This window comes from Balaenoptera musculus, chromosome 17 (assembly GCF_009873245.2).
Source record: "Balaenoptera musculus isolate JJ_BM4_2016_0621 chromosome 17, mBalMus1.pri.v3, whole genome shotgun sequence".
NCBI classification, from domain to species: Eukaryota; Metazoa; Chordata; class Mammalia; order Artiodactyla; family Balaenopteridae; genus Balaenoptera; species Balaenoptera musculus.
Window position 1 is genome coordinate 61,155,430 of NC_045801.1, and position 15,837 is coordinate 61,171,266.

Consider the following 15,837-nt stretch of genomic DNA (forward strand, 5'->3'; position numbering starts at 1 on the left):
AGGAACAGATGGTTGGATTCCAACAACCTCAAAGTATGTCCAACCCACTGAGGTAACTAGAGAAATGATTATCAGATTGACTTTTGGACTCAGCAAAATCACTGTATCAGTTAAGATTCAATCATAGAAACAGAAACACAAGAAGTTATATACAATGATGAATTTATTTTAAGACTTTAATATTATATAGTTTTAGGGCTGGTTTAATACTCTACATAAAATTGTTGCTTCTGTAAATCGTTCTGTGGCCTGAAGTCAACAAGGTATTAGTTGGAAAGGAAATATGGACAGAATGGGTAAAAGCAAGGACAGACTGGAGTGTGTGAAGATGAGTTGGAATCCACAAGGGCACATCAGAACTCTTACTGATGACTCCTTGCCTCTAAGAATCCAACTGCAATCAGGTGAATGACCTGCCTGAGGATCTGGTGTCGTTTCTCAAGGAGCTAAACTTGCTCATGGCCTGGGAGTCAGAAAAACAATGGCAGCAAAATCAGCCAGAACTGAGGGAAGTGAAAATGACTACTTGCCCACACAAGCAAGGTCAGCCAGCAATGAAGTGACAGATGTATGAGCTGCAAATGCACCTGGTACCTTGTACTAATCTTCTGAGCACAGAAGGACACGGCTGCTGCTTCACTTACGCTTTCCCAATTCATACAAACAAATTTTCTCTTGTGGCCTGAACTAACCCAGAAGTTCAGGGAAGGGAATTTTTGTAACATAATTTCAGTTAGTTATTTTGAAATGAATCCACCACACTCATTGCGGGCTGATCCAAGGCCATGGCTCTATTTATTATCTAGCTTCCCTATGCTACCATTCTAACAGGGGTCCATGAAGATGCTTCAGGTTTCCAGGTATCAGTGTCAAGCAAGAACCTCTTGCAACAATGCCAAAATGCTTGTTTATTTTCCTTCCTCCAGGGAATGTTTATCTGAGTAAATGGCCATAGGTCTGTTTGGAAAAGGACTGGGAGAATCCTTAAAATATGTACCTGCTATAGAGATATAGGGCCTGTCTGTCCTGGGGGCTCTTTTTCAGTCAATGAATTCTGGGTTAGAAAATAGACCCAAGTCTGGGAACTTGGCAAGATACTGCAATTTTAAAAATTTGTTTGGCAACCCTCAGCTCATCATCTTGGTTTCTTCCTTCCTCCTTCTTTCTGTCTCATTTTTCTCTTCCTTCTCTCCTTCCTTTCTTCTTTCTTTCCTTCCCTCCCTCCCTCTCTCCCTCCCTTCCTCTGTTCCTTCATTCTTTCTTTTTGGTTGCATAGATTGAAAAATACCCTTGTTGGCTATTCATCTTGTTACCCCTGTGGTCTCTTTGGGTCTAGTCACCATCTCCATAGCTCTTTGCAGATCAAGCCCCTTTAGGTACTACTGTAAACTTGGTGCTCATTAAAATGCTTGTGCTTGTCTGTATCACCACTCAGCCTCCATGATTTTAGGGTTCTTGCCAGGAGGCTAACCTCTGTATCCTAGTAGGTTGTTTCCATATTAATATAATCTCCCTTATTCAGCTTTTTGTTATGTCCCTCCTTGATCCTACTCCCTAGAATCCAGCTCTAACAGAACCAACCTCCTAACTGCTGGCATTATATCTCATTATGTTGGAGATATAATTCCCCCTTATTCTCTCAGCAAGCCTAGCACTTCCAAGACCTGGCAATGTTGTGACTTAACCCTCAATATTGGTTTAGTCAACAGGAGAGGAGGAGGGGCTATGTCCTGAGGGGCATATGTCTTGTCTGGAGAAAAGGCCTTTGCTTGTCCTCAAGCAGTGTGTTCTCCTTACCAGAAAGAGTCCTACTCTTAACAGCAAGAGTAAGGCATTTCTGCAGAGAGTTCCAAAGTATTTGGGAATTCAAAATTTTCTATAGAAGTGCCTATCTCAATTTCAAGGTCCCATTTTTCCCAATCAGGGCCCTTACCCTGGTGTAGCTGACTTGCCTCGTTTGAGAATTTAACCTCTCTGGGAACTCTGCTTACACTTTTGACTAAATCGTGGGCATGGCTTAAACCTTCTCTGTCTTCCCGTCCATTATAGTGCTCTGAAGTTAGGATTTCTCCATCCCTTCTGTAACTGAATGCAACTCCTCTCATTTGGAAATTGCTGTGGCCCTGACCCTCCTTCATTGATCAGCCTTTCTGCCTCAAGGGAAATCAGATGAATCTCACTAGGAGCCCTCTATACTGGGTCACTGCCATAGCCCCTTATGTTCTTTGATTTGACCTTCATTGACTGCTGCATGCTCTTCCTTGGTCTCAGCTTCTAGTGTAAAATCATTGAAGATTCTGAGGTCTCTATTTGCGGAATTTCACATTACTTTCCCAGAAGCACCATTATGCCTGTGCTTAATCATAGACTGGTCTGCATTTCCTTTACTCTGATGTCATCATCCCATATTTTTCAGGAAAAAAAAATTTTTTAAGTTTCAGTACCTGTATAGATTTTTCTTATTTTTGAGAAGTGTTTCTCTGGGCAATTCAGTGGGATTGGAGGGAAAGAAGAGACATAAGTTAAAAAAAATCATCTCACATAACCAAGTTGAAATGGAGGTCATATCACACTCAAACATGGGGTTATGATAAACTTCACTATTAATATATTTGATGTGTTTTCTTTTTTCTAAGTCACATTCTTTCTGTGAACTGGGGCTAGGACTATTCTTACTACTGCTATAAGATTAGGGTATATATCTTCTATTCTCCACAGAGATATAAAAGTTACCTGTTTCATATTTTAAATGATGGTTTGAAAATTATTTAAATAGTGACTACTAAGTAAAAATATTGATCTTTTAAGAAATCGGGAGAATGTGGTGAGGATGAACTGTCTGTATACAAAGAAACTCTAAAAATGAAAAAAATTGCAAAATGTGATTAAAAAAACACGTGCTTTCAAATCTTGGCAAAAAATATCAGCTAAAATAGCTGCGATAATTGAATATAGTTACTAAAGAGAAGTACATGGAGAGCAGGGGAGTGACGGGATGGAGGACTGCAGGTTTTCACTTTACACCTTAAGTATAATTTGTGTTTTAAACGATGTATACATGTTACCCTGATAAGAGTGAAAATAAAATAAAACCTAGTAGAATTCTATACAAATAAAATCACTGCACAGACCTACTAGAGAATGGACTTGAGGATATGGGGAGGGGGAAGGGTAAGATGTGACAAAGTGAGAGAGTGGCATGGACATATATACACTACCAAATGTAAAATAGATAGCTAGTGGGAAGCAACCGCATAGCACAGGGAGATCAGCTCTGTGCTTTGTGACCACCTAGAGGAGTGGGATGGGGAGGGTGGGAGGGAGGGAGATGCAAGAGGGAAGAGATATGGGAACATATGTATATGTATAACTGATTCACTTTGTTATAAAGCAGAAACTAACACACCATTGTAAAGCAATTATACTCCAATAAAGATGTTAAAAAATAAAATAAAATAAAATAAAATAAAATAAAATAAAATCACTGGTCTTAATAATATAAAAAATGTTACAAAGAAGCTTTAAATGTGAATGAAGGATACCAGGAATTAAAACATTTAGGTTAAAAATTTACATGCCAAATTTATGTACAGTGTTTAAGTCAGCCTAGGGCATCTGTTTTAATTATTGGGACAAAACTTTCAAGCAAAACTACATAATTAAAGTGCAAATATGAGGCTCTTCCTTCAATCAGTGTCCAACTCTACAATTATTTGAAGATGTGCTAATTAATTTTGCTCTGGCCTCTAAAGACCAGCATTTTGCACACTCTATGTAAATTTAATTAAGTGACAATATAAAAGACACTCTCAGTATCTCTAAAATTATGAAATCATTTTTGAACACTAAGGAAGGACCACATTTTAGGGTTCTTTTTTCTCAATTTTTATTTAGAAAGTTCAGTGAAACAATATGGTATCACAGTTTAGAAATATTTTAATCTCACTATAATTTAACATTAAAAAAATCTAGTAATTTTTGATTTTCAACAATGAAATTTATAAAAATAATTTTACATTTATAAAATGAATCATTATTTCACAATAAATTATTCTTTTTTATTACCTGAAAAAAGGTTTGTGCTATATAAAAGCAATAACTTTGCTTATCAACATTTTGAAGGTATGCTGAAAACTTCAGTTCCCCTTTGTCCAGCATTTTTGGCAGTTAAGTATACAAAAATATTATATTACACATTCCCTGACCATAGTATTTAAAACAAATTGGTTAGCAATAATTTCTAAAACATGACTGTTTAGTAAATATATGCAGATAAGTTAGAAGGTTCACTGAAAATGAATTATATGTTTTACATTCTAAAGGTTTTTTTAATGTCTTCTGAGAGAACAACACAAAAAATTAAACAGAAAACTACAAAATATATTTCCATTTATAAAAATCAAAAGCATTCTTATTCATGAAATAGAGATACTAGCGTAAATTTTTTTTTTAAATGAGTTAATTTTTTTTTCTGTTCTCACTCTCTCTCAAAGATATATTTTGCAATTTCCAGGTACCAGCTCTGCAAGGAATTTTATTGATTCTATTAAATCAATGATAGCTTCTAAGCAATCATTTTTCCATTTTAAGAGTTAATAAGTTAGTTACAGTTAACAGAAGCTTTTTATTTGCAGGGTAAGTGGGGGGCTATGAAATCATAATCATAGAAATTTTGAAAGGTTCTGTAAAAATCATTTAATTCAGCCTCTTGCAGCTTGGAGAACCCTTTTTATATCATTAATAATTACTAAACCAGTTTTTCCCTGCTTCAGCAAATAAAGTGTGTGTGTGTGTGTGTGTGTGTGTGTGTGTGTGTGTGTGTGTGAATGAGAAAGAGAGGGAGGCATCGCTGTTTTTTGAGGCAGCCTGTCAATTGTTTTAAATAAGCTCCAGCTTTAGATAATATCAAATAGTCAAATAGTTTTGGGCTCCAGTGAACTATATTCCTCAGTCCACCGGAGTTTTTGAAAATATGCTGAGTCACTGATTTAAATTTGTCTTTGCTTTCAACATAACCTACCTGGTATATATTTTAGTTTCTTTAATCCGTTCAAAAGTTTGGTTTTTTTTTTTTTTTTTGGATTTGTTTTTAGGAGGAAGATTTGTTAAAAGTACAAAAGTGGTTTCTTATTCATGTTGCAACGAATTTACACTCATTTACATGTGAATATGTGTTAACAGATAACACAATGGATAATATTCAATCATCACTCAACTGCATATATTTAAAAACCACAGTAAGAAGCTCACATTTTCATTCTATACCAAAGATTTAATCTCCTTAAAGTCAACCAGACCTGGGCTTGAATATGGCTCTCCTACTTTTTAGGTTAATGAACTTTGGTTACATTATTGAAACCCTCTAAGCTAAAGGTTTCTTCCTTTACAAGAGAAAGATAATAATACCTCTCTTACAGGGTTGCTCTGAGGATTAAATGAGGCAATGCGTGTGTGACACAGATGGCTAATTTGTCTCCCGATAGCAGAAGCCCAGCGATGTACAGTTTTTGTTGGCACAAGGCTTTCTACCTAACACTCCCAGCCTCCCCGAGAACAAGATGTGGGCATGGGCTAAGTTCTAGTCAATGGATGTCTGCTTCTAGATTGTTTTAGGAGAGGGAAATAAATGTCTGTCTTGGTTGAGCCACTCTCTTAAGAGTTTCTTTTTTACAGTTTAACCTGTATCCTAACTGATAAAACTAACATGCTTTATTTTAACATACATCTTCAAATATAGGCAGATTTCAAGGAATACCCAGTCATCTATGGAATGTCTATTTATAATTTTCTAAACTTAATATAGGCATATTTAACTGTGGGCCAAAAAGATACTTCTTAGCCACGGGATATCCATAAGTGATTCTTCTTCATAGAAATATACCCTATTCTACAGTGACTGCTTTATTTTTTGAATTTGCAAGTTTAAAATTTATTTAAAAACTTGGTTCATTTAATATTAATCTGGGATTTCTGATCTACTGTTCACAGTCAAAAAAGAACACTTAGCTCTGCATCACATCACCATAAGCAATTATTTACAGATTTAAATTAATAATAAGACAACAAATGAAAGTAGTACATAAGATTCAACTGGTTCAGGCACAGTACAAGTTTATACTATATAAACATATTGAAACTCAGATATACATTGGTTGCATCTAAAGGTTTTAAACAATAGCAACAACAAACAAAATGAGCATATAAACAAGAAAACAGGATACCATCTTATAACAGCACCATGAAGAAGCCTTGGCTAAGAGTTTGCCAAAAGTGCTATCCTGAGATATTTCAAGACCAACAACTTTTCACATTTATGCAGTGCCGTTCAGAAGTAAACATATTCTCACAATTGCTTCTGTTTGGAGAGAGGCTGGTGTGAAATGACTGAAGCTTGATTTGCAACTATTTTGTACGGTTCTTGTCCAGAGCCTTGAGGTGGGGAAGGAAGTGGGGTTTCTGGAGTTGCTAAAAAAGAATCAGAGAATTGTATGCAATGGTGACAGTCACCTTGGCCCGTCCCATTAAGTCCTGCAGGACACCAATATGCATTACTTAATTTTGGATATGTTTTTAAAAGATCATATATAAAGTAGTGATTATAATACATTATCAGGTCATTGACATACTATTGGAGATGCACTCCCATCTTACTGTCCCAATTAGCATTGAACTAAATCATACTTAAAAATCTTGACAGTCACTTTAAGGTGTCTTCTGCCTTTCTTAATAGCATTTATGAACATCTGATTCTCTCATAAACCCAGCAGAAAAAAAGTTAAAATGAAAAGAATTAACAGAAAGCTAGTTTTTTTCCAAATCTTACAATATAAATTTTATATTGTAAATCAAAATTGCAATCAAAAAAGCACGTAAAATAAAACATATTTGGTTTAGATTTTACTAATTCAAACATTAGATGACATGAAAAAATTAAGGTAAGATAACTTTTCAAGTACTTTGAAATCTATGTTGTAGTTAAAAGCATCTAAAAAATACTGGCTTTGTCACTTCAAAGTTATTCTATTACAAATACACTTGGCGGTCCCTTCCCCGTCAATGCAAAGAGCACTGAGTAATTAAAAAAAATAAGTTACAATTTGAATACTTCATTGTCTATAACAGTTCTATCCTGGAAATAACAGTTGGTTATTGGTAGGTTGGTTTGCTTTCCAGGATAGAACTGTTTTTATAACAATTTTTCTATTGGCAAATTTTAACCATATTACAAAATAATCTAGAAGCCATTCTATAATTTTTAAAAACTTGAAATATTTTAGTACTCACATTATTATTCCATATATTTAACAGAACAAATAGAAAATGTTTAATGATCAGACTGAGGCATTGCAAACTTCATAGATTTTTTTTTCCCAGTTTTTAAAAATTCTATACAAAATGAGAACAGTCCCTTTTTGCCTGGTTTTCTTTAATATATTAACTTTATATTATTAAGTGTGAATTAGCAATTACTTAGAAACAATGTCTTTAGATATAATTTAATTGACAAAAGAATTACCAAATTTGCTTTAAAAATTATTCTTGGATATTTAGGATGGATCTAACACTCAAGTAGTCTGCTCTAAAAGACCAAGAAAATATGCATGAACTTAAATATGTGTGTATGCTTGTGTTTAATGTTTTGCTTTGTGTAAAATATAAACTGTTCCAAATGAGCACAAGCAAAGCAAAGTTTTCCTTTACAAATGAATTTCTTAAATATTATGTTGAGAGAGGGAAAATAAAAATAAAAAGTGTGATGATGTGATTCTAAAAAGATTAGGGTCAGCAAACATGCTTTTAAAATACTACAAAACTAGCATTTAAAAAGTAAAGGATTTAACCACCAGCAGAATTGTTAAACTTTCTTGTCAGTTGATACCTACAATGTTCAATGTGTTGTTAATGTGTTTTATTTTCCAAGTTTATGAATAACTGATCTCTAAGAGACACAACTTCATAGACTCCTTGGTATGGTATTGGGCTTGCCTCTCTCTGCTCTAGACTATTAATTAAATGAAAGTGGTAACATCTGCTTTGCAAGAATGGTCCCAGTATGGAGGTTCCTCAAAAAATTAAAACTAGAACTTCCATAGTATCCAGCAATTCCACTCCTGGGTATATATCTGAAGAAAACAGAAACACTAATTTGAAAAGATACATGCACCCCAATGTTCATAGCAGCTTTATTTACAATAGCCAAGATATGGAAGCCACCTAAGTGTCCATTAACAGATGAATGGACAAGGAAGATGTGAAAAAAAAAAATATATATAGATATATTTATATATATTGAATATTATATTATATATATATATATCATTTTTATATATATGAATATTACTCAGCCATAAAAAAGAATGAAATTTTGCCACTTGCAACAACTTGGATGGACCTGTAGGGTATTATGCATAGTGAAATAAGTCAAACAGAGAAAGACCAATATTGTATGTTTTCACTTATATGTGGAAACTAAACAATAAAACAAATGAATAAATATAACAAAGCAGAAACAGACTCATAGATATAGAGAACAAACTAGTGGTTACCTGTGAGAAGTTGGGGAGAGGGAAGGGGAAGACTCAAGAAGGGGATTGAGAGGCACAAACTACTAGGTATAAAATAAGATACAAGGATGTGATGTACAACACAGGAAATATAACCAATATAACCAATAACTTTAAATGGAATATAATCTATAAAAATATTGAATCACTATGTTGTACACCTGAAACCAATATACCATCGTAAATCAACTGTACTTCAAGGAAAAAACAAAAGAGAACGTTCCCAAATTAATGTCTTTCAACTACATTGGGACCCACAGATCAAATGTGCTATAGTATACATCATTTGTATTTTTTTCTAACATTTCATTTCTGCCTCTGTCATATACTCAAAGAACTTTGTGTTTCAGACACTATTTACACATAGATCTACCAGTGTGTGTAACTAAAGAACAGCAGTGATAGCATGCATTTCTGTGGCTTCTACTCTTCCTACCACTAGGTAGCAGTCAGATGGTACTCACTTAATTGTTGTCGCATTGCACTGAACATTTGGGTAAAACAACATTGTAGCTAGTTATTAAGGGCAATTGTAAATTCAGTAGGCAATGCTGGTACCCATAATAATTATATCACAGTAACTGAAGGCATCTCAGTGAGGTAGCTGGTTTAGTGTTCAGAGGCAATAGATCAAAAGTAAATCTGGAATTAATTAGTATGAATTCAGAAGCAATTAATTCTAGATATTTTTGTCAAATAGAGATTTTTTTAATCTCCAATGTGACATATAAAAATGAAATATGTGTTAAATCTGCAATAATATCAGATTAACTAGCAACCCGTAGTATTTATATAGTCATTTTAGTTCCAAAGAACTAAAGGAAGCCTAAGTAGCCCATGCTTTGCACAATTATGATATACACGAATGTCAGTTATCACAGCTTAGTTAAATAGCACCAGTCTTTCGAAAACATGGTTCAAATTTCAGTTAGCATGCTAACTCTAATTAACTGTGAGTATTGCATAAACTCACAAACTTCACTGCTAACTCTTCAGTCTACAAATAATTACCTAAAATAATAGATTTGCATTTTGATCAGTGACCAATCACATCACATCCTTCAGTCTGTCCATGATTATTCAATGAACATATTTCCTTCAGTTCATACACTGACAACAAACTGTGTAGTTGTGTTGCCTCCCCGTCTCCCTCTCAGTGACAAATCCACATGACAATTTGCAAAAATGGACAACTGAAAGAGAATTGGCCAAAAGGGGAGAACGTGCAGTAAAGAAACAAAAAGTGATAATGTTGGAAGTGAAATTCAAATCGAACAGGAATGGAGCTATAGAAGAAAGAGCTGACCATGGAAATGTTGACACTACCATTGTTTGAGTCCCTAAAAATTCAGCCAAGAACTTAATGAAGGAAAGCTTGTCAACAGGAATGAGGAACCAGTTGCACTGAAAAGGTTGAAGAGGTCCCAGAGGAAGTGAAACTGGCAAAAAAATTCACATCAAATGGATTCTCAGAGATATTTTAGGACATTAAAAATGCAAAGGATGAAATGTTGGAAACTGACCCAAACTTCCAAAAGAGTAAAATCCATCAAAGATGCTCACTTCCTCTTGTAAGTCATTAGAAGAGAACATGGCAAGCAGTGTTCAAACTACCCTTCATATTTTTTTACAAAAAAATAAAACACATTAATTCTCAGTGTTATTAATATTTTAAATTATGGTGCACTAAGCTTAAAACTACTATTTTTTTCTTTAGTTTCCCTAGACATTTATAACCTATAGCTAAAAGAGTTCTTGATGTTTTGACAAATATATTTAAAGATCACAAGCAATCATAATTTTCCTGTTGATTATTAAGATTCCTTTGCATGGTTCCACCTCGTAGAGTCATTTTTATGGTCCTGTACTACCAGGCAAAGCTAGGACATCCTGCATGTTCTTTTGTGCTCCTAAACCTATGAAGAAGAAAGATTTAGTACTCACATCTCCATTTCAGGGAGAAAAGTCATACCTAAGAAGAATAAGTGATTTGCTTCACAATCTCCCACAGTTAAATCTTGGAGAAGAAATTATATCCAATTTTTATAATTTCTGGGCACAAATAGATTCTTTCCCCAAATTCCACCTTTTCTCAGGTAATTAAGTTTAAGAAATATTATGTTTCAAAAGTAGCCCAGATACTTACAGATCTGGTCTGTATGAACCAGTGTTGACATTGGACCCAAAAGTATAGTTTGTCCAGTTAATGGATCTTGAGATAAATGTGGGTGCATTGGATGATGGAGATGGTTAGCCTCACTGGAAGCACCTACAGAAGACAAAAAGATGCTTGCATTAGTGATATTTAATCAGGAACAGCAAGTTTACCTTGGAACAATTGTTTTGATTGACAGCTTGAATATTGCTATTTTTGCAAAGTGCTTTTTGGGAATTCAAAAATAAATTAATAGAGCCACTGCCATGTTAAAGACAATGTCAGCTTTCACTGTACATTGGTTAGATTAATGTTGTATCATATTATGTTGTATATTAATAATGGACCTTCTGTGCAGTTTCCTGGAATCATTAGGTTTGCTGCCTGTTGTTAAGGCAATTCCAAGAATCACTTACCTTAAGTTTACAGTATTTGGGATCACCCTACTAGCATAAACAACTTTTATTTCAGAAAGATATCATTAGAAACACATTAAGCACTAGAAAACTAAAATTAAACTAAACTAAAATAAAGTGATTTTATAAGGAAATTTAATCTAGATCAGAATACAAAATAAGTGATTTTATAAGGAAATTTAATCTAGATCAGAATACAAAATAAATGATTTCTTAAGTTATTCCTGACATCTACTGCAGCAATGAAATCTCGTTTTTCCCTTTTCATTGTGTTGTGTCAGTTAATTACTTCAGAAGCACAATGTTTATTTTTAAAGTATTTATTATATATATATATTTTTGGTTATGTTGCAATTCCGACATCCTTGAGCTTTTAGAGTCGTCAAGGCATAGAAAAATATAATATACTCCAAGAAGTACTAACAATAGGAGATATAGTTCTATTTACCATATTTGGGAGGATCTGAAAATTGAGGAAAGAGGGACAGGGTAGAGTAAAGATGGTGGAGGTGAGTACCAATGGAGGGGAGGTTTGAATATGTTCAAGTATTTCTGTTCCCACCCAATGGGTTTTGCAGACTTTCTAAATGTAAAATACTGAGTTCGTTACATCATGGACAAAAGGTAAACAGGTCAAGTTGCTCTAAAGTACTGTAGTACGATGTTAATAAATAAAATAGAAATTCTGAAATATACTCACCACCCAGTAGCATCTCCTGAAGTAAGTTGTCGATTTTAACCATCCCAAAAAGTTTAACGAATTGTATTTGCTCAATCATTTGCCAAGTGACGCTCTGCAGCGTGGGCAGGAGCAAGAGCAGCTCCCCAAACCTGCCCCGGGAGTCGTACTGCCGGTCGTTGATGTAGTCCTCCAAACTCAGCTGCACTTGGAACCGCATGTTCTTAATCTTTACTGGATCACTTAGCCCTTTTGCGTCTAAGCAAGGAATAAAAAGGGCAATCTAAATACTTAACCTTACTAGAGTGTAACAGAAAATATTCTAGTATTTAAAAAGTAGTTTAATTTTCACTGCAATTATTTTTAATGGAACTTTGGAAACAAACCTGGATCAAAAAATACAATTGCCTTCAAACAAGCATATTCATTGTCATCGATCTGAATTTCTTGAAATGGTCGGACCAGCTCGTCTAGAACCCGGTTGGCCACACGGCTAATCTCAACTTCACAGCTGTTGCGGTGAATAATGTAATTGTTTCCTAGGTAAAAAAATAAAATAAAAAGATAAAATAATCACCCCCCTCACACACACAAAATTGTCAGATTTTGTTTCATTTTTTTACAAACCAATATTTTAAATGGTCTTCCCTTGAAGAAACAGGAATAGTACTTCCTCTTTCAAGAGCATTGTTAGTTATGTTAGAAAAACTTTAGAACACTTACAGGATCAATAACATTGATAATATGATCACATGTATTTTAACAGCCTTGGTCACTTGTGATAATACTAAAGTACAGACTAATAACAAGCTAATTATTGACAAGGGAGAAACAAGATACAATGATTAGCTTTCCACTATCTCAGTTATCTATTAGTGTTTTACTCATTAATGAGCATATTACAAAACCTAAAGAATCTCTCTTGCTTACGGTGAACTAAAAATGGCATTCCTTTAGTGGTCTAGGTGTATTTACATGTAACAACTACTGAGACACAATTTGAATAAGCCTAAGTAGACGAGGCTGATTTTTGAAAATTAGCATGTATAGTCTCATGAGTTGCCTCATTAAATAGTAAATTCTCTCTTCCTGGACTTGTTTAAGTAGAGACGGGATGATCACTTTACGGGGCTGTATTCAAAGGAGTTCAGAAATTGGACAGAGAACTGGACCACCTAACCCCTAAAGGCATTCTACCTTAGAAAGTCTCGGGCTATAATATGATACTATTATAGCTTCTAAAACATTAGAAAATTGGAAGCTTATTTTAGTCCCTAAAATAGCTGCTAAATTTTTATTTTCTGGTTTTATAAAAAACAGAATATTCTGACTTCTTTCACTGCAGGCAAAGACAATCCTCAGTATAAATAATAACATGCGCAAAATTATTCAAAAAATGTAGCCCTGCCCTTCTTATGAAAAGTTAAAGTACCTAAGTATTTAGGGTAAAACAATTTAGAACTATGTAGTAAAATTGCTTTGATTTCTATGTATATTGTATTCAGATTTATAATGAGAACAGTATTGTAGGGGAACTAAAAATGCAAGAGAAAGTTTAACAGAATTTAAAAGCAGTCATATCATGTGGTTTCGAATCCTGGCTCTATCCCTTACTTGCTTTGTGACCTTAGGTAAATTTTCTTGGCCTTCATTTCTTCATCTACGAAACAGGCTGAAAATAATAGTACATATCCCTCAGGGTTATTGTGAAGATTAAATGAGAGAGTGTATATATAAACATGTAAAGCACTTAAAGCAATGCATCGTACATAGTAAGTCCTCAGTAAACATTAGCTATTGTGATATTATGTTCAATTTATTTATATTTGGGACAAAATATCTATCACAGAAATGGAATAAGACAATTTAATCATCATTTCACACAGCCAGAGGGAGGTAGAGCTTATAAACATTAGAGGGATCTCAAATACCCCAACAGGAAACCTAACTTTATAAGTTAAGTAGGGGATCAGCGTACTTCCTTAATGAAGACACAAGCTTTTCCTTTGTCTCTTTTAACTCTCAGAATTTTTCAGACATTGTATCGTCACAAAAAAATTTTTTTAACTTGGGGTTCTGTAGCATATCATGGGCAATGAGATCATAGGAGATAAACATGTTCCTTAGAAGAGTATAAAATAATATATACTATAATTATTAGGTAGACACTGAGAGTGTATGAAACAACACTGGGACTCCGTAAGATGGTGACACAAATCACTAACTCTTTGTCCTGATATGATTTAAACATACCTCAATATTATGTTTATTGAGCAACATCTTTTATTTTTAAATCGTAATGCACCCTGAACATCCACTCTGAACTTCCCTGAATTAACGGCAAGGAAAAACAGGGCTTGAGTGAGGACCTGACCAACTAAGTCCAATTTGTGAAGTGACAGAACCATTTGGCAGTGCTACGAATGCCTGGTACATACAGAATAGGCCCCACGTAAGTATGAAGCATGCATAATTTTTTCTCAAATTAAAAAAAAAAAACTTACCCAAAAGCAAAATATCTTTATACACCATGGATCTCTTTGTAGCTCCAAGCAGTAAATGTTCCCCTGCGTGAGCTCTCAACAGTGCCACCTTAATGAAAAATTCCAAGTTTAACAATTAATTATAAAATATAATGATTAAAAGATTATATAAGCCTGATTAACTTAGTATTCTTTAAGACTGGGACTTTTTTTTTTGTTTTAACAACTACAATATTCATAGATTCTTGCCATGATTAAGGCTTCCATTTTTCTATTTTTAGCATGTCAACAGAGTTTTACTTTTCAAAATGTCTAAAAGTAACAAGTCAATACAATGGCAGCAAAAAAAAAGAAAAAGAAAAAGAAAAGCGGAACAGTTTAGTGTTTGGGAGTGAATGATGTTTGGGCATAGAGTCAAACAAACCAGATTTCAAATTCTGGCTTGGCCACTTACTCCTGTTTAACCTTGGGTTAGTTGACCAGTATGTTTGGGACTCATTTGTTTCCATCTATCAAATGGAGATAGTGGTAAAAATCTGAAAGTGTAGTCATGAGGACTAAAGGAGAAAATATATGTAAAACAAGATCTCTTATACATAATAATCTGAATAAACAAAAGCAAAACAAAGATTGGTGATATAGCGAAATGAGTATGGGGGATCTGGGTTCTGACGCTTTCTAGATTGAACCTTTAACTCTGCACTAAGCTCTCAAGGGAGCTCCATTGCCTGCTGAACATCACCAGTAGGAAGAATAGGAAGCATTTCAAATTTAACACATCAAAGTAATGCTTCTCCAACATCTTCATCTGCTTAGTAAATGGCACCGTCATCCAAAATGCTTTTTCACACCAAAAACAAGGGTCTATTTGGATCCCTCTCGAATTGTACAGCAAATTCTAGTGCTGCTTCTCCATTGCTACGGCCCCTGTCCAAGCCTTGGTCATTCTTCGCCTGGCCCACCAAAATACACTCCAAAGAGCTGCTAGGTATTCCTGCTTCCTTTCTGGTTCCTCCACCCTAAGTCCTTCTTGCCAGACCTTCTATGATGGTATCCTGTAATAATAATAATCACTTAATATCACTCCTCTGCTAAAAACTCTTCACTGGTTTCTTACTGTCCTTAGAATAAAACCCAGAAACCTCAACAGTGGCCTCACGTGAGGTTATGGCTCAATGCTTTGCCCCCCCTGCCCATGTCTCTGGTTTCATCTTACAACATCCCTTGCTCACTTTTCTCCAGGCACATTACGCCTGCCTGCCTCAGAGCCTTTGAACTTGCTGTTCCTGTACCCAGAATGCTTTCTCCTCAGATCTTGACATGCTTAGCCCCTTGCCACTCAGGTCTCAAGAAAAATCTTCTCTAATCCCCAATTTAAAGGATCTGTTACCACTCCACCCCCAGTCATTCTCCAACAACTCATCCCATTTCATTTTATAGAACTCTTCCCCACCTAGAATTATCTTACTCATTATCTGTATACTTTTATTGTCTGCCTCTCCCAAATAGAATGCAAATTTTATGAGAATAGTGATGTAAT

The 15,837-nt window shown here is 34.7% G+C and overlaps 1 protein-coding gene across 2 annotated transcripts in view; it reads right to left on the bottom strand.

Moving 5' to 3' along the window:
* Positions 1-5,080: 5,080 nt before the first annotated feature.
* The window catches only part of HNF4G (hepatocyte nuclear factor 4 gamma), a 133,444-nt gene continuing 122,687 nt past the window's right edge, over positions 5,081-15,837 (bottom strand). Inside the window, exons 8-12 of one of the 2 annotated variants that reach the window (XM_036830328.1) lie at positions 14,319-14,406; positions 12,201-12,353; positions 11,836-12,072; positions 10,711-10,833; positions 5,081-6,465 (exon numbers count right to left, since the gene is read on the bottom strand). In XM_036830328.1, coding sequence (XP_036686223.1) covers positions 6,344-6,465; positions 10,711-10,833; positions 11,836-12,072; positions 12,201-12,353; positions 14,319-14,406 — 723 coding nt within the window. In that variant the 3' untranslated portion in view covers positions 5,081-6,343. Of the gene's footprint in view, positions 6,466-8,750; positions 10,481-10,710; positions 10,834-11,835; positions 12,073-12,200; positions 12,354-14,318; positions 14,407-15,837 lie in introns of those variants that run through there. The other variant, XM_036830329.1, reaches the window with a different exon arrangement.